Source organism: Erpetoichthys calabaricus, chromosome 10 (assembly GCF_900747795.2).
Source record: "Erpetoichthys calabaricus chromosome 10, fErpCal1.3, whole genome shotgun sequence".
In the NCBI taxonomy this organism is placed as follows: Eukaryota; Metazoa; Chordata; class Cladistia; order Polypteriformes; family Polypteridae; genus Erpetoichthys; species Erpetoichthys calabaricus.
In genome coordinates this window covers 84,569,544-84,589,344 of record NC_041403.2, presented here as the reverse complement: position 1 = coordinate 84,589,344, position 19,801 = coordinate 84,569,544, and the positions used below count along the sequence as shown (strand labels likewise).

The 19,801-nt window shown below is 37.6% G+C and overlaps 1 protein-coding gene across 5 annotated transcripts in view; it reads right to left on the bottom strand.

The window, feature by feature from the left end:
• ddah1 (dimethylarginine dimethylaminohydrolase 1) overlaps positions 1 to 19,801 on the bottom strand; it is a 182,160-nt gene that overhangs the window by 31,143 nt on the left and 131,216 nt on the right. For 4 of the 5 annotated variants that reach the window (XM_028811522.2, XM_051932776.1, XM_051932778.1 and 1 more), the window contains exons 2-4: positions 10,777 to 10,876; positions 4,252 to 4,325; positions 3,299 to 3,418 (exon numbers count right to left, since the gene is read on the bottom strand). In XM_028811522.2, the coding sequence (XP_028667355.1) occupies positions 3,299 to 3,418; positions 4,252 to 4,325; positions 10,777 to 10,876 (294 nt within the window). The remainder of the gene's footprint in view (positions 1 to 3,298; positions 3,419 to 4,251; positions 4,326 to 10,776; positions 10,877 to 19,801) is intronic. The other variant, XM_051932777.1, reaches the window with a different exon arrangement.

The following is a 19,801-nucleotide window of genomic DNA, read 5'->3' as shown; positions in this document are numbered from 1 at the left end:
CTAGACAATTTCCTTATTCAAGATGTGCATGGATTGTGGAAACAAGTTCTTCCTCAGTCTCTCTGAAATGGATTTTAGGCAGCAGTGTTTACCTAAATGCAGCACAAAAAGGAACCCTTTGTTAGGAGAGCTGGTATTAATGATGATTTTCTTTGCCCTGGTCCGGCATAGTTTGGTATAGATGTCCTCAAAGTTAGGAAGTGTAAACCCAGTGATACGTTTAGCTGACCGTAAAATTCTCTGCAGAGCCTGGCTGTCCTGCTGCATGCTGTTCCCAAACCAGGCAGTAATATTTCCTGTCAAGATACATTCAATGGTGGATGTGTAGAATTTCTTTAGTATCAGGGAAAGCAACATGAAATCCCTGAGGCATCTAAGAAGGTAGAATGTCATGTCTTCTTTACCAAGGTGCTGGTGTGTTTGGACCAGGTTAGATCCTCTGTGATGTGGACACTGAGGTATATAAAACTGTCCACCCAATTCAAATGAGTGCTGATAATACTTGGGTATGGTATGTTAGTGCCTCTGCTGTTTTCTTCCAAAGTCCACAATCAGAGCTAATTTGTCTTTCTCACAATCAGTAGTAGACTGTTGTCTAAACACCAGTGTGGCACACTCTCCACTCCATCCTAGGTGAGCCTGCTCATTGTTAGGTATCAAGCCTACCACAGCCGTGTCATCAGTAAACTTGATAATGATGTTAGAGGCATGTGCAACCATGCAGTGATATGTGTACAGGGAATACAGCAGAGGACTCAGAACAAAGCCTTGTGGAGCACCTGTGCTAAAGGTAAGAGTAGATGAAGTGCAGCTACCCACTCGAACCATCTGGGATCTGCCTGTCAGGAAGATAAAGAACTAAGCACAAAGTAAAGTGTTCAGGTGCAGGTCCCTGAGTTTGGTGATGAGCTTGGGTTAAATGCAGTGCTATAGTCTATAAATAGAATTTACACCCACCTATTTACACCTACTTCTCTCTCCAGGTGAGCCAGTACCAAACTGTATTTTTTATGTTCTTGGATTAGATATTTTGGAACCCATTGTGTAAACACCTTATGAAAAACAAGTTTGTCATAAATTAATTCATAAGTAAATCAATGACTGTTTTGCAGATGAGCCACTACATCATCAACTGTCACAGGTTTGTTTGTTAGAACCATGTCACGGGTATATTCAGATTTGCCAGCAGGACTAGATATGGATGGGTAACCTGATTGTTCTTCATTTGTGATATTGAGTTAGCCATTTATGAACTTTTTAATCTATTTGTAAACACTTCACTTAGCCAAAAACTTTGTTTCAGTACTGTGCTGAAAGTCAATGACGGATCTGTGTGCCTAATAAACATTCAGCCTTGGATAATCCTACATAACAGTATGCTGCAGTTCTTTGGTGCATACAGAAAGGGTTAACAACAGTATCACACTTCAGAAATTAAGAAGACCAGTTTGGACCTGCGTTGCAGCAACAAACAAAGCTCACACGCACATGTGCAACTACTGTTGCTGCCAACAGCATAAAAAAGATCAAACATTATTGCAGATACTTTTTGACGTACCCTCATATTATACTGAACTTATATATTAGTTGCAGGATGAGACTCTACTCCATTACAGAAAGTGTGACGAAACTAGTTTGTAATTATTGTTTCATTTTAGTATTTAATAATGTAGTGTTGTTTTTTGTGCTTTGATCCAGTGTGTATATGCTACAGGGGAGCCAGTATTTCATTGACATTCTGACCTGCATGCCAATTAGAAAGCAAAACCTTGAATACTTAAACCATTTTAAATTAAACAAAAGACAAAATGAGGTGTTCAATGACATGCCCAACTCTGTGCATAAGACTTGTTTAGTTAAAAAATAAAACCAAAAAAAAAAACTGTAATAATGCATCAGCAAAATATAAGTGGAAAATGTGAAGTAATAGCATTATTGATGTAGACAGCAGATGAGTTAAAAGCAGTAATTGGATGTGATAGAAAGGGAAACGCAAGACTAAAATTTAAAACCCCTGTATTATAACAGCGAGATTATGGCATGGTTAGAAAAACATCTGGAACACAGAAAGAACATATGTAAGATGCACAAAAATGTTATCATAATACAGTGGTAAGCATTAAATACAGTATAAAGAGAAAACCATGCAGACACTGAGAAGATGGTGAACAAGCAACACGAACACTGAATAGACTGGGATTTGAATCTGGCCTCCTGAGGCTATATAGAAGCAGTGACACCTGCTTCCCACTGTGCAACCCACTACCTAAGAGGTGATGTTTAATATTATCATCGGAGAATTTTTTTATGTTCCTTTGGTGTAGCTGCAGTGTTCAATGAAGTAATGTGATCCATCTTACTTAGTCAGGGTGATGGTGAATGTACTTTTGTTTCTAGATATAATTAACTACCAGGGATACAAGTGCTGCAAAGTGCATGGAGGAAAAAAGAAATAACCAAAATTTCACTGACCAAACCCACTGTGGGAAGCACCTCTATATATCTGTGACAAGTCCCAAAAATGCCTCCTAAGGGCACTTCCATAATAAAGAGCATGTGTGTCATTAGATATGGTTTCTCAAGAAGAACAATTACACAACAAAACATAGCCTATAGTCTTTCCCTGTACAAATGGGTAATCTGTACAAAATTTTGAGGCGATATATTCACTGATTTGGATTTGCATACCTGACAGAAGGTGCTAACCTGCTTCCAAACAAGCATAAAAGCCCTGTCTGGAATGGGTGCTTGATTTCTCAGTACTGTGAAATATCCCACCCATCTCATCCAGCTATCAAGATGGGACACGTGCCTCTCCCGAGTTCTACTACTCAAACCACTTATGATTACATAATGTAGCCATCTGTTGTAAGACCCAGCTTTGTAAGCCAATGTGTTTTTGCTTCTGCCTGGTAAATGCACCTCAGTGTGGTGAGAGGGTGACTTAGCATCCTGCCTGACTTTAAGTTACACACACATTGTCCTTCAAAACAACCCAGCACGTTCATACAAATGTTTTTTGCTTTATATTTAAAATGTGTGCTTCTTGTTTGTGAAGGGGCTAAAGAAAGCTTTTCCTAAATTCTTTCAAGATAACTGTTTTCACAATATTCATGAAAGTGTAATTGAAACAGTTGTCTCTACATTACATAAATGTCTTCATTTAAAATATTTAAAAAGGAGTGCTATATGGTAACTTTCAAACATCATAGACTAATCCACTGCTCCACAACGGAAGTGTATTAAATAACAGTCAAAAAGCATGCTCATTTCTCTCAGTTCTAACTTAGCACAATACCTTCAAAGCTTTCTGTGCTCCGTCACTGGAGCCAATCACTAAGAGTCCCGGACCAGCCATGCTGCAGAACGACTTTAGGTGCAAAGCATCATAAATGGGGACTGTTGAAACTGCATAGTCCTGAGTAAAATCAAAACAAGTGAACAAAATCTGTTAAAGAACTTCTATCTAATACAATACAACTTTCTAATGTCTCATCTAAAAGTGCTCTTCTAACATGCTGTAGTTCAAACTCTTCTGCCAGCTGTCATGATATGCATTTATTTGGCAAATGTTTAATAAAACAAGCATATATAAAATATTTTAAGCATAACAATAAATATGCTACAATTCTATAACAAGTAGAAGAAGAGCAAAAAACTGCTCACCTGGAGTCTCATACATCTGGTATAATTTAAAACAAAAATACAGAATTATTTCATTAACCAAAATTCCATCTATTCCAACCAAAATTAATCTGTTCAATTCTACAATTTCATTAACTATGCTGTTAAATAAATCCTCCATACTCAATGAATTATTTTACTAAATCGCTATCTAAAAAATTGTAAACCAATCAGTTGTGAAATTGGAAATGCTAAGATTATCCTTTTTTTTTTTTTTGCAGTTCTACAGCTTATGTTGCGATGTACCAAAAATATATAGTATATAGAGACATATTAAAGAGTATTTTTTTTACAGCATGTGAAAAAAGCATACAAATAATGTTTCATCAGAAATGGTGGGTGTATACGGTTTGTTTTAAATAAAAGGCAAAAAAACATATGGTTAGAGATTAATGCTTGTCAATTCTGAAGGCCCATCATATATTATGTGAGGCTCTCTTAAGTACAACAACAGATTTCTAAGGTCAGGACTGAAGTAGCAGGGCTCAGCAGGAAGACCTCATTGACTAAATTTAGATAATCATGGTAATTTTATGTAAGTTACATTATTATCATGAATTGACTGACCTTAAATGCATCTGCAAGGATTTCAGCTCCACGTTGATTTGTCCTTTTAGACAGGCCCACAAAGAACTCTCGACCTGCAGATGAAGAAAAATGAAGAAAAAGACGCTTGCAAGTGAGTAGGTACATTGTGTATCTTTAATATGAATAAGCAACAACAACAGTGAAAAAAATTACATTTAATGAACTAGCAAAGTTGAAATATAAGCATCTGCACAACAGAGCGCTTAGCAAAAACTGGAAAATCCACATTCCTTCAGGCAGATAATATTAATCTAATCTCCTGGCGATGATGTGAGAAATATGGAAGACTGCAGCCAATGTAAACTTAGACCCCAGGCAGATGCAGAGTAGGCTGTTGAATTTAGAAGCAATATTAACAAAAGTTAAATTACTTAGTTGCCATTCAAACTTTCTATCCATCTTCGAACCTGCCTGTCATCGTTTAGTTCCCAAGAAGTCAGGGTCTTTCAACAGTAAAGGCAGAATTTTGAAACTTTCATTTAGAGACACAAAGCTATGGTAATTTAGAAGCATTTTACACATGCCTGTTGGACTTTATCAGTTCCACTTGCAACATCAGTTCCCTACAACACACACACTGTAGAACCACTTTAGAAGTAACTTAATGTGGCTTTGAAATTGGGAAGGAAACTCGCATAAACATGGGGTGAACATGAAGACCAACTAGCTGCTCAGTCTGGTATCAAACCAGGAACATAAGAACGAGTAAACAACAACAACACTAGCCACTGTTGAAGTTTACTGCCTAATAGAAATGCTTACTTACATGCACAAAAATGTATCCATAGCCTTTATTAGATACTAATAAAGGCATAAAGTCTGGTGGAGCTGTGGATGCCACTTAGTAATTCATCGCACCACAGCAACCTTTGTGAAGTTTTGTGCAAGTCAAATAAGCTTGACACAGTTTAGCTCCAATGGCTTAATGGGCTACATGACACCTAGCATATGGCTTTATAATGTCATCTGGCCTGAAGCAGTTAATTAAAAATGATAGAATTCAAGGTCAAAAATAATTTATTCTTTCAGCTAAAGCACAGACAATTATATTTTGCAGGAGGCCATTGAAGAACCAGGTGGGATTACTATTAACATCCTGTCTTTACAGTAATCCAAATACATTTTGCAGTGAGACAGACTTTACAGATCCCAATTGATTTTTCTAAGGTTTGATTTATTTTACGTTTTTGTGTGTTTAATAGCACTCTGTCCAGGGTTGGCTTCTTTCTTGTGCCTGATGCTGCTGGGATATGTTCCAGGAACCCGTGACCATAACTGGCTTAGATAACAGATGAATGTAATGTACTCCTCATACTTTTAAAAAGAAAAGGTCAACCACAGCTTCTATTTTTTAGTGAATTTTCATTAAAACAGAATATTTGCACACTGCAGACTTGAGACATAAGGTCAAACTAAATGGTCATGGTCACAAGGCCATGTATTTAAAACTCACATTACAACATCAGACAAGAGTTTAAAGTCCTAATAATATGGAGGTGAAGTGGATAGCATTTTCCAGACCATTCGCCAGGAGGAGTTTGCATGCCTTCCTCATGTCTGCATGGGTTTCTCCCATATTCCAAAGATGTGCATGTTGGTTAACTGGCAAGTTCAGAGTGAAGTGAGTATGTGTGTGTGTGTGATTGTCCTCTGCATTGGACTGGCAGCGAGTCCCAGTGTGAGTTCCCCCCTTGTACCCTACCCAGAGCTCCTGGCTGCATATGTCACTTGCCGTCCTCTTAATGACTGTGAAGAACTCACCGCCATGCCAGCACTAATTCACAAAACTGCTCACAGCGATTAAATTTGGAATATTTTTGAGATTTGTTTGTACACTAATATTAATAATTATATCATAAAAAGTAAATAAATTATAAAAAATTATATCTGCCGAAATTAGAAAAAATAGAAAAGCAAAAAAAAGAAAAATAGTGAAGCTTTTTAAAAAGCAACAAGTTTATTGTTTGCGTACATTTTAAAGAACAGTCAGTTTAAAAATTATACACATTTGTGAAAGGGTCAAAGATTTAAAACAGCAAAAATTTTAACTGGCAACAAACAGAATTAAACAAGAAGAAAGAGAAGTTCATGTAGAAACGAAGCTGAAATCTATTTAAGACACAGGCTCGTTAATCACTGAAATGTACTGACAGAACATGCACTGGAATCTGGAATGTCAGAAAGTTGTAAAAATAGATCAGATATGTACTGTATATAATGTGAGAGTAGTGGTGATTCTCTAGTGCTGGGCTTTATAAGTTTTTTTCATTTTTTCTTCAGAAATTGCAGCCATTATTTAGTTTTCCCCCTGTTTTACTGTACATTTCCTACAGAAAAAGCACCATATTAATGTAAAATTTTAGCATTGGCTCAAAAACAGGTTATAATTTCTCAACACAATAACAGTAAAATTAGTTGTCATCCAAATAACAAATCCAAAAACTTTGTCAGGGTTCGACAGAAAGGTTCTGTACAACAAAAACTGAAATTGGCCCTATGTGAGGAGAGAGTGGGATGAACCTGTGCCCCTTCCAGAGTTGGCTTTTTTTGATCTAGATGCTATCGGGATAGACTTTTGAGCTTATGACCCTGAACTAGTCTGAGCAGAATTGCAAATGTTTGTGTGGGCGGATTGAGCAATGGATTGCTGACTTCTGATAGCACCAAAAACTAAGATTCTATGCCTGGGTGGAGTTTGCATGCTCTCCCTAAGTCCCTATGGTAGGCTTTCTGTTGTACTCCAAAGACATGTGACTTAGGTTAACAGCTGTCAACTGATCTGCTGAGTGAATCCGTGAGTGAATGCACACTATGATGAACTGAAACCTGTTTGTGTCTGGCTCTTGCCATATGCTGTGAAAGACTACAACTCTTTGTAACTCAGTAATGTGCTGAGTACATTCAGAAAATGCATGGGCATAATGATGGATGAGTGGTTGAGTTCAATATTATAGCTAAAAATAAAGAGTGTTGTGTTATACTGTTTTCCTTATTGATTTCATGCTTTCATTTGGATGTAAAATGCCACATTTATGACATTCTTGATCTAATTTACACTAACATCATGTTAGTAATATTGTATTAATTGCAGTGCACTGAATGAACGATCAGTGAAAACAGTGTAGTTACATAACTATACAAAGAGAAGACTTGAATTCCTTATTATGTTTAAAGATATTCTATCTGCTGTTTGCTGCTCCTTGGATGGACTCCAACACACCTGCAGCCTCAATACCAGAAAAATCAGGTATTGGACAAGGAATGAATACCTCCAGAACATTCCAACAGTACTAATTCAGTATTAAGATCATTTCATTTTTGGTAGGTCAAAACAAAGGCTATCGACATAGTAAGGCATATTCCGGCTGAAGCAGACACCGGTAATGCTGTTAGATCAGTCTAAAGTGTGAAGCCAAGGAAAGCCCATATGGCTGAGATGGTATTGACTGTAATGACGAGCACTTACACACCTTTTTCAAAGCTGTTTCAAAGGACAGTGATTGTACCAGTGACCAAGAACACAAGACCAAAGGAAATGAATGATCTATATCTAGTAGCTTTATTTTCATGATCAATGACATCTGTTCAGCAGATCATATTAAAGCATCTTCCTCCAGAGGTTAAAACACTTTATATCCATGAACAGCAAAGGATGTCAAGGATACCATCTTTGAACATACAGAGCAAGTTAATAAAATAGTCAAAAGACTTTTATAGATTACAGCAGTGCATTCCTTAACAGACAGCTAGTCAGTCAAAATGTTCACAGAACTCTTTGTTAATTATTCTACCATTGTACAATTGTGATTTTAGTCAGCAAGTGAGCTTTAACTCTTTTCTGTCACCTTTTAGACATATTGCCAGAGGTGGTCATATCCCCTTCTCAGTAATATATATGTTAGACATAAATTAGTATCAAGTATTTATTAAATATAAAGAAGATACTGCATCTGTGAGGTTTCTACATACCCAAGCATTATCTCAGAAATGTTTTAAAAGTGAGAAAACAAACTGTATTAAGTGGTGCTCTGTAATTTCAAAAGATCAATGTGAAGAAAACAAAATAGATGGTCATAGACTTCAGAAGGAAAGAATGTCATCCACCTACTTCAATAAATGAAGAATAGGTTGAGCAAGTCACATCTGATAAATGTCTGGGGATTCAAGTAGCCAGTGCGTCAGAGGGTCACATCCGGGTTCTTACCAGGTATGTGACACCACTGTGAGCCGAGAGGGGGTGCTTCTGCTAACTGTATTGCTTTCCTTTGCCTCCACAATGCCAAAAAAACACCCGGTGACTCCGCTCCGCTCCTTCCAGTCCCAGGACCATAAAAGCCCAGCCACCCATGACGAGGTGTCACACGTTGACTAGAGAGCAGAACAGATGGAGTTCCTTCAAGCCCAGAATACAGCCTTTAAAGAAGTCTTGATAAACAGCAAACGGTTATCTGGGTTACAGAGCACATCTCCAAAACAATAAAAGAAAGCTTTCCCTACCAATTAGTTTATCTCCTGCCACTTACATTCTTTTTTTCTCTATAATGCAAAGACTCCTGCTTATTGTCTCCTGGCTCCCTACTCAATTCTGCCGCACCTTTCTTTTTCTCCTAACTTCTCCTGTCTCTCGTCTCCTAACAGACGTGTCTGCCCCTTACAGAACAGAAGCCCTTCACCCAGTCCCTTTACTTACGCCATTCATTAAACACTTTCTGCTCCCCAGCAGTGCATCACAAGCTGCCCACACGTCACAATATATTAATAAAACATAATATAATAGAATTTAAAAAGAAAATTACAAAACAGGAGAACATTAATTCATTAACATTACAACAACAACAACATTTATTTCTATAGCACATTTTCATACAAATGATGTAGCTCAAAGTGCTTTACATGATGAAGAAAGAGAAAAAAGACAAAATAAATAAGAAAATAGAATTAGGGAACACTAATTAACATAGAATAAAAGTAAGGTCCGATGGCCAGGGAGGACAGAAAAAACAAAAAAAGCTCCAGACGGCTGTGGTTTCCATTTTCAACTTGTTTTTCAATTTTGTCGGCATCACGCCTTCTATAGTTCACTGTTGTTCTTCGTACTCCGTAAATTGATGCAATACTTGAAGCACTTTTGCCATTTTGTAAACATTTAATAATTTCATTTTTTTGTGACAATTCCAACACCACACACTTGCGTTTATCAGCCATAACAATGTATAGTAGATTAATTATAATAAAACAGAAAAGCTACGAAATGCTATTAAAACTGAAGGTATTTAACTGACACTGATTTCAAAATGCGGCCTGGCATGTGGTGCTGGTGACGAACACTACACAGTAGCAGAAGGGAGAGTTGTTCCAATGTGCAGAGCTTGCAGCATACCGTACGGAAGTAGTAGTACAGTAATAGGTAGGCGATGGTGTGCACTTTTTTTTTTTGGTCCTGACGGTAAACAGAAACTGATGGTTAATCGAATGACGGATAATCAAGGTTTTACTGTACATTATATATTATCACAGTGTAATGGAAGGCAGGGATGGAGAGGCTTCCCCAGTGAGATGGCTGGTGTTTCCTTTCCTGGGCTAGACAGTGAAGTGGAGGGACAGGGGGACACCGCCTATCAGGGCTGTATACTCCCCCGATGCATTAGATGGCAGCAACCCTTTACTGGATCGCCCATGTGCACATCTGCAGGGTAACATGACAATTGTAGTTCTGTTGTTGAGCCCTGCTGAGTGCTGTGGATGCTGCCATTTTGAGGGGTTTTTGCCTGACCCAGAAGTACTCACCTTAAGCACTGGCATGGCACACAGGGAGTCAGAGCTGGGAGAGAAGGAGGAGGGAAAAGCTCAACTGGCCAGTGTGGGGAAGACAGGAAAAGAAAGAACAGAAGGAATTGTGTAGGTGATGATTTAAAGGAAAAAAAACTGTGTGAAGGTATTTCTTTGAATAAAAATAATTTTTTTGAACCGGGGACTGTTGTTTATGTAGTTGTACCAGGGTTTTGGTATCTGTTAAACCTTTACAGGCCACAACATACAGTGACTTAAAGCATCATCTGGCACTATATGACACACCTTTGAATGTACATTTTATGGTGTCTGTTTGATATACCTTTGTACGTTAAAAGATGAATCATCTGTAAAGTTATACCATATCTATCTATCTATCTATCTATCATAATCTTTTGCAACAAAGTACTTACAAACATAATCTGAAAATATACTGTACCAGACTCAAATAGTGATAATATGCATCTGAGATCAAGCTAACAATTGCAAAGGCATACTTAGGCACCATTCAGATAAAAGTGGAAAGTCATGCTCACCCTTTAACATTTCGGATAGGATTATAATACACGATCCTGTGTCCAGCCAGTGTTGTTTCCTGTCTTGCACTTAGTCCTGCTAGGATAGGCCCTGAACCCCACAACCCTTAGTCGGATTAAGCAGGCTTGAGAATGTTCTGTTGTTATGTTACTACATATAATGAATACAAGCACTTACCTGTAAACAGAACATCTCCTCCATCTAGGGTGGCAGATTCATCTATCATTTCCACGATGTTCAAATGTAGATCTGTCAGTGCCTTTTTCACAATTTCAGTCTGCAATACAGAATAATGTCAAGTTTTTACTACTTGATAAACTGTTACTACAACCAGTAATTTAATGATCCCTGATTTGTCATAAGATGATAGCTAGTAGATACTCAGAGATGAAACAATATAATCTAAACAGTCACACAGTAAGACAGTAGGTAGAGTTGAACAGGCAACCTAGGATTTTTACTCGCAAAATTTTGCCTTGCTGATTCCCCAAATATCACAATTCTGATGGTGATGATGTTCTGAATAAGTGTAAAAACTCATTAAAGATAAAATGGTAGAATCTACACACAGAACTAGCCAAGTCATACAGTTTGTAAACCCACAATATGTTTGGGCATATTCATAACATTGCACTACACAAGAAAATTTCCAATTGAAGGTATGCTTGAAATACTTAAATATTTATTTCTGGGTTAGAAGTGTAGACAATCAAATATAGGTTTCAGGGAAACAAAATTAAAACATTTCAAAAGTCTGTACAACACTGTAATGGTTTAAACAGTCACAGAGTGTAAATTAAATCAGGAAAATGTTAAGTTTACTGTGTCTAAGTAAATATGATGAAGAAAAAGATTAACCATAATATAAGCACATGCAAGATGATATATAAAAGTGGAAAGATGCAAGCACATTCAGCAAAGAGTCACACAGTCTGAAAAAACTTAAATACATTTGAAGTGTGCAAAGAATACGTTTTTAAACAAATACAAGATTTAAAGTAAGGATACTGGGTATACAGTTAGGTCCATAAATATTTGGAAAGAGACAACTTTTTCTAATTTTGGTTCTGTACATTACCACAATGAATTTTAGATGAAACAACTCAGATGCAGTTGAAGTGCAGACTTTCAGCTTTAATTCAGTGGGGTGAACAAAACGATTGCATAAAAATGTGAGGCAACTAAAGCATTTTTTGAACACAATCCCTTCATTTCAGGGGCTCAAAAGTAATTGGACAAATTAAATAACTGGAAATAAAATGTTCATTTCTAATAAATCCTTTGCTGGCAATGACAGCCTGAAGTCTTGAACTCATGGACATCACCAGATGCTGGGTTTCCTCCTTTTTAATGCTCTGCCAGGCCTTTACTGCAGCGGCTTTCAGTTGCTGTTTGTTTGTGGGCCTTTCTGTCCGAAGTTTAGTCTTCAACAAGTGAAGTGCATGCTCAGTTGGGTTAAGATCAGGTGACTGACTTGGCCATTCAAGAATTTTCCACTTCTTTGCTTTAATAAACTCCTGGGTTGCTTTGGCTGTATGTTTTGGGTCATTGTCCATCTGTATCATGAAACACCACCCAATCAATTTGACTGCATTTAGCTGGATTTGAGAAGACAGTATGTCTCTGAACACCTCAGAATTCATTCGGCTGCTTCTGTCCTGTGTCACATCATCAATAAACACTAGTGTCCCAGTGCCACTAGCAGCCATGCACGCCCAAGCCATCACACTGCCTCCACCGTGTTTTACAGATGATGTGGTATGCTTTGGATAATGAGCTGTTCCACACCTTCTCCATACTTTTTTCTTGCCATCGTTCTGGTAGGGGTTGATCTTGGTTTCATCTGTCCAAAGAATGTTTTTCCAGAACTGTGCTGCCTTTTTTAGATGTTCTTTAGCAAAGTCCAATCTAGTCTTTCTATTCTTGAGGCTTATGAGTGGCTTGCACCTTGCAGTGCACCCTCTGTATTTACTTTCATGCAGCCTTCTCTTTATGGTAGACTTGGATATCGATACGCCTACCCCCTGGAGAGTGTTGTTCACTTGCTTGGCTGCTGTGAAGGGGTTTCTCTTCACCATGGAAATGATTCTGTGATCATCCACCACTGTTGTCTTCCATGGACGTCCAGGTCTTTTTGCATTGCTGAGTTCACCAGTGCTCGCTTTCTTTCTCAGGATGTACCAAACTGTAGATTTTGCCACTCGTAATATTGTAGCAATTTCACAGATGGGTGTTTTCTGTTTTCGCAGCTTAAGGATGGCTTCTTTCACCTGCATGGAGAGCTCCTTTGACCGCATGTTGTCTGTTCACAGCAAAATCTTCCACATGCAAGCACCACACCTCAAATCAACTCCAGGCCTTTTATCTGCTTAATTGATAATGACATAACGATGGACTTGCCCATACCTGCCCATGAAATAGCCTTTGAGTCAATTGTCTAATTACTTTTGAGCCCCTGAAATGAAGGGATTGTGTTAAAAAAAATACTTTAGTTGCCTCACATTTTTATGCAATCGTTTTGTTCACCCCACTGAATTAAAGCTGAAAGTCTGCACTTCAACTGCATCTGAGTTGTTTCATTTAAAATTCATTGTGGTAATGTACAGAACCAAAATTAGAAAAAAGTTGTCTCTGTCCAAATATTTATGGACCTAACTGTATTTGTAAATATAATATACAAACAAAAACTGAAATTATCGAACATTCAAGAGATCTCTGGTAAACAAATTCAATGAAGGATCCGTTTTTTTACCATTCATATTCTGAACCCACTTTATCCATTTTAGGGTCATGCTGAGCTTGGGCTTTCCCCAGTAACACTGAATTCACAGCATTAACTAACGTTGAATATGATGTCAATGACTGCAGGGCATGCATACTATTACAGATCTGGCACACACCTTTATCCAAGGTGACCTGCATATATTACAACTGTTTCGACAGACTACATATTTTCAACTGAAGCATAAAGGGGGTAAGTGTGTCACAGATGGGTCACACAGTAATGCAGTCATTTAAAGTAAACTGTCAAGCTTGTGGTGTCTTAGCCACTACGCCACACTACTGCACACAGGCACCCACACTTGAACAGTGCTCATTTCAAGTTGTCAGTTCACATAATTGGAATGTTGTGTAGCTCTGTAACAAACCTGTAGAAAACTAACCTGAAGAGATTGTGTAAATTCTGCACAGACTCAGGAGCTATGAGGAAGAAGTGCAAAACACTTTGTCACCTTTAAAATAAAATGCTCCATTAAATTGCTACAGTATATACAAATGTAATCTAAATAAATGTTATTTTCAACTTCTGCAGTTGTGGCTCCACTGATTCATTGCTATAATTCATTGACGCATTTGTTTTCCAAGCAAATCTATTTCAATACAGGATCATATGGCTATACTTCAGCAAGAAGTTATTATTTAGTCTACTGCTTCAGAATGAGAGAGGCACTCTGTATATACAGGAGGACTAGAGCAAGGAGAGACAATACAGGGAACTCGACAAGAAACTCCACAGACACAGGCTCCTGCTTCAAATCTCCTGTCACCTGTCTAAAAGCCCGGAAGTGCAATGGACACACTGCTCAGTTTAAGTAGTCAAGTAACAGTGTGTTCACTCTAGGACTTAACATTTTACAAGGCACATGGGAACAGCACCAGTACCTGACGATAAGGATATCATGAGCCAGTTTTTCTTTTCTCTTTCATTTCTTTCATTTTGTCCAACATTGTCATAAATAAAATTAATCCTCCTCAGAACAAGGTACGGTACTATCACAATGTCTCTAGGCTATGTTAGTTGATATCTGGGAACTTTGGTTATACATCAAATGCTTCTTAACCTTAGCATAATTAGTCCCATATTCAAAGTGGCTTCCAGTGAAACATTTGTTTAATTTGATTAGGGTATAGTCGTGGTTGTGCTGACTTGGAAGAACTGAACTACACTGTAACATGACTTATGCTTTGCCTGTGGCCTGCAATTTACTAAACTTCTAACACATTAACATAAATATAGGCATTTGTTTAAATAAAAATAAATTGAAGTGAACTGTATTCATAAAATCATTTTTTCATATTCAATCCAGGGCTGCCAACAGCATGAAATCAAGTCCGTTACAAAATGAGCTCTCCACAAAAAAGCACCATTTTGTACAATGAAGCCAAGTGGGAGTCTCCTGGGGCATTTTACATAAAGAGATGGAGAAGATAAATTTCAAACAGACAGCACATATGTCCAGAATGTAACCAACTGCTATAAGTCAGAATAGCTGCCAAAAGGACTGGTAATGTTACTCATATACAAAATTTATTTTAATTCATAACAAAAGGTCATTATAGATAAGTATACTTAGTATGCAGGAAAGCCATTGTAAAGATATGGAGTCATTTGAGTCTGTAACATTTTCAATCGGTATGTCAATATAATTAGGTCTCAAGTCTGAATCAAAGTATTAAACGTACATAGACTATTATGTCCCAGACCTCATTTATCTCCTTGGCAGAGGGATAACGGCACCTGTGTAAATAAGGGGCTCAGCCTCTCATACATGATTTCACTAGTGTGCAATTGAATCATACTCGTACTTTAGCAACAGAAGTACAGCTGTACTTAAGTAACACAATCTTATTCAGGCAAGGCACAGTTTAATTAAGATTCAATCAGGTCAACACAACTACTCTAAAGTTTCAGTCCTGGAATTCTTTTAATCAAAAGGACAAGGACGAGCCAAGCCTCCAGCAAAGCTACTGTGTTATCAATTAGAACACATTAGCTTGAGGCAGATAAGAGCAAGCTGATACACAGCTGAACTGTCAGGATTGTTGTGTTTATGCACCTGTTAATCAAAGAATTCAACTGTAAACTGTGCAAATCTTCCATACCTTACATGACTGCATGCAGTCTGCGTTCTTTGCATATTCATTTATGACTAACAGTCTGTATTATTCATGCCGCACTTAACCCATACCAGTACACATATTGCTGCTCAATATCAACATTTTTTAAAACAAATTAAAGCCAGTGGAGTCTTCATTACTTTCTGCACAGCAAACTTCAATTTTATGCATTCCCTGTTTCTTTCATTTCAGTTTGTGATCAACTCCATGGGTCACCCAGTCAGGCATTTAGGGAATATATATTCCAATGATCAGGTTAACCATGCATTTTGTAAGTTTTGTCTTATCATTTTGTTATGAATCAAAACCAGCACTTTGTCAAAATTAGACCTGCAGCCTGACAACTGCCATAAAATTGAAAAAAAGATATGAGCATTGTTAGAAGTAAAACTCCTTTACAGAAATGCCTGCCTGAGTTCTTTCATCAGCAAAAATGTAGAAACCTATTATTATTTTTTTATTTGTGTCTAAAATTATGAAGGAGGGAACATCTATCTCTTCATATTTATGCAGGGGTCTTCAATCACGGTCCTGGAGGGCCGCAGTGGCTGCAGGTTTTTGTTCCAATCCAGTTGCTTAATAAGAAGCCCTTATTGCTCAAGCAACACTTCTGCTTCACTTTAGTTGTCTCACTCGTTAAGATTTTGAACCCTCATTGCTTATTTTAGTCTTAAACAGCTGTATTCTTGGTTTTTAACAGCTCCTAATTAGCAATAACATGCAAATGACAAAAAGACCAGCATTTATCCATTTAGCTTGTTACCATTTACACCTGTGTGTATTTATCATGCATTATTGGGTTTAATTAAATACTTGGAAGGAAAATGAAGAGAAAAAAGTGAAGGACTGAGAATTACTCATCCATTTTAGGTTTCATATCCTTTGGATGATATCCTTAGAAAAGGGAAGAAAATTTAGGATATGAGAATTACCTGACATAGCAGAGTTAAAGCACTAACGTGCCATTAAATTAAATTATTGGCAAGAATTGCTTTCTAATTAAGCAAGCGAGTTAGAACAAAAACCTGCAGCCACTGCAGCCCTCCAGGACTGTGATTGAGGACCCCTGTATTTATGCAAAGATGTTATTTTTAGCACAACATTTACAATCTGCTCTGTGGTGTCAAAACTCTTCTGCTTGGACAAGGTGTTCTTACTATCATTCCGCTTATGTCCTAGATATGAGACACTGGCACCCATCCTTAACTGTTGGTATATTACCTTTGGAGAACACAGCCGGCACCAAGATGAACCACTAAATTTGTCAGAAGAGGAGAGTTCCCTGCAGACCAGACCACCAGCAGGTGTCCTGACAATAGTACAAGTCTGGCAACTGAAATGGATTTCACATTCTAGTGAGACAATGAAATTCTATCTAAAAATTATAATGTAAGTAGAAGATCAGATTCGGAGGAAAAAACAAGAGGATGTCAAAAGAAAGAGTTGCAGATACAAAGACTCACAACCAGAGGTTCTAACAGAAATGTAGCAAACAGTAGTCTTGATTCACTTTTGTTAGGCTGTCTGGCTGAGGGTGACTGATTCTGAAAGACCAGGAGCATCCTCTGAGGGAGTGCCCAGCTGGCAATGGGATGGCACAAGACAAGGCTAGGTCTTATGGGAAGTCTTCAGAGGAGACTAGCACATTGCAAGTAGGAATATGAATGCAGGAAACTTTAGAGGGAGTAATACCCTACATAGTACAGACCTCTACAAGGACACTACAGGTGCCGGATCCATGAAACAAGCGAGGCCAGGGAAGAAGGACCAGAGGCAACAACTCCTCTAGGATTCTAGAGGAAACATGTGAGATCTCTATCTGGCTACCAGGAGATCTCTCTCTCTCTCTCTTTTTCTCTACTATAGGATTCCTACAGTAACTACACCTGCTCTTTGCCATCGTGGTAGTACCCTAACAAACTCTAATGGACTGGCCCTGGAATCAGCCTTGTATGTAGAATTGTCAAGATAGGTTTTGGCCTGCTGTAGTTTTAAATTGCATTACATGGGCCTGGAAAAGAGAAGGCTGGAGAATCTTGGATTCACTTTCACAGATGAGGAATGATGCTGAAAAGGCCTCTCTTTTGGATTATTGGACATGAGACTACTCAGACCATGTTCCTGTTCCAGAATTCTGCTAAAATGTTCTGGTTCCCCAGGACAGAATACTTTTAAGTATGAATTGCCATTGATCTGTATTGTAAATTGTAAAATACATTTCTAAAAAAAATTTTTTTTAGTATGTTAGTTTAGTGATTATCTTGTAATAATCTTGTTTTGGACACACATTTGTTCAACAGCAATTCATATGAAATATATAACTCATTGTTCCAACTTTCTAGGTGCTCATTAGGTTTCTGTAAAGAAGCAGTGCTGTTTGACTTATTCCATGAATGTAATGGTAATGTACGCTAGCGTGGACATTGTCCCCAGAGGATGACTGATATTTGGCACCTTACCTTTTATTTAGTCAATTCACGTTGGCATTCCACCTTTGCTGAATAATACATTAGTTTTAATTGCCAATTCCTAAGTTTTCTGCATCAGGAATTCACTCTATATCTATACATCATAACAGAAAGGAAACTGTTGCACACTGTTTCATCTCTGATTTTTAGAATATCTAACCACCTGAATGAATTAATTAAACACAAACAGAAAAAGATTCAACTCCCCAAAAAATTGAAAAAATAAAGATTCATATATAAAACTTTTCATTAAAAAAGGAAAAAGCATATCAAAGTCAAGGCACAACTTTGGAGAAGAAGTTCCCAGACTTTCTGACCCACCGAGTCTGGCCAGTCATGTCGCTCATGCTGTGAAAGGCATCTGTTCCAGTATATGAAACCTTTGCTTTTACAGCTGTGGACTCCAGAGGAGGCTTCCGGATTCCCTCTACTAGCAGCTACATCACTTAAAAGGTATTTCTGAAAGCATCATGGAATGCTACCAGCCCAAACGATCAAGGTACACATGTCAAGTGCACTGACCCTTAAAAGTATCCAGTGGTGCACTCCAAACAGTCTTTAAGGTCACATTTTTTCTGCCATGTCATATTCATGCTTTAATACAGTAGGGGAGGTTTAAAGTGGCAGAAAATCAAACAAACAAGTTTTAAACTTAACCTACAGCATGCAGAAAGCACAGTGGGCCATGATCATAAAAATCATATTTTGCATGCCGTCTATTTACACGGCCAACCAGAAGTCATTGCAAGTAAAATAACAGATGTTGGTTTGTTAGAGTAAAGCCAGATTTACTATCACTCGGGGATAAAATTTATTAGTACTATCAACACCCTTGCATTAACCATAATTTAAAACTCAGATTGTTGTTTAGCCTAAGTTTAGTAAATATACTACAATTTATGAGTAGTAGTGGAGTGAAATTTATAAGTAATTCAAATATCAGAAATGAATGAAGGCCAAGATGTGATCCAGAATGATTTATTTCAAGAAGAATACATGAAATCAACAAACCCAAATACAAAATAGCAAAAACATCTATTTAAAACCACTCATCACATTGCATGCATTTTCCATTTGACCTTATTGAAAATGTATTAAGAACTGGAGAACAGTTCATTTGGTCTCTGAGGAAATTGGCCATTCTGTCTCTGTGTGAGATTTTTTTGATGTGTTGTGTAACTGACTTCCAAATCTCAAACATGTGCAGGCTACGCTGACATCCAGTTGGCCTTTGGGTGCCCAATCCAGGGTAGCTTTCTACACGGCACCCCATACTTCCTGAACAGGTTTTGTCTCCCTGGCTTTAGCAAGTGCAGTAAAAGGGTGGGCTAGATATGAAAACACAAGCTTCAAAAAGACTCACTGTTCCTTTGTAATGGATTATAAATGTTCTAGTAAATCCTCTCTAATAACAACATTACGTTCATACTAGAGATAAACTAAAGAGCAAATATTATAATAGTAATTTTGTTTAGTATAAAGTTCTACCTGTCTATCATATTTCAAAAAGACTTGTTTACCAATGTGAAAAATTCCTTTAAACACAAATATAAAATGAGTAAACTGCACATGAAAGCATTTGTAATGTGTCCTCCTTGCAGTGTATATATTTGAAAATGATAAATAAACCAAGAGAAACTGATAGCAGGTTCAAGGAATGGAACATCATCTGTAATATAATAACCATAAGCTCACCTACAGCATAAAGTCATTCAGTCTGTCAAACTGTTAGGGAGTGTGTTGGCTAAATTAAATGAAAGTTTAAACATCTTTCAATGAAGTTGTAGACATAGTTGCTCCAAACATCTAGATTCAATGTCAATCCAATGTAAAAT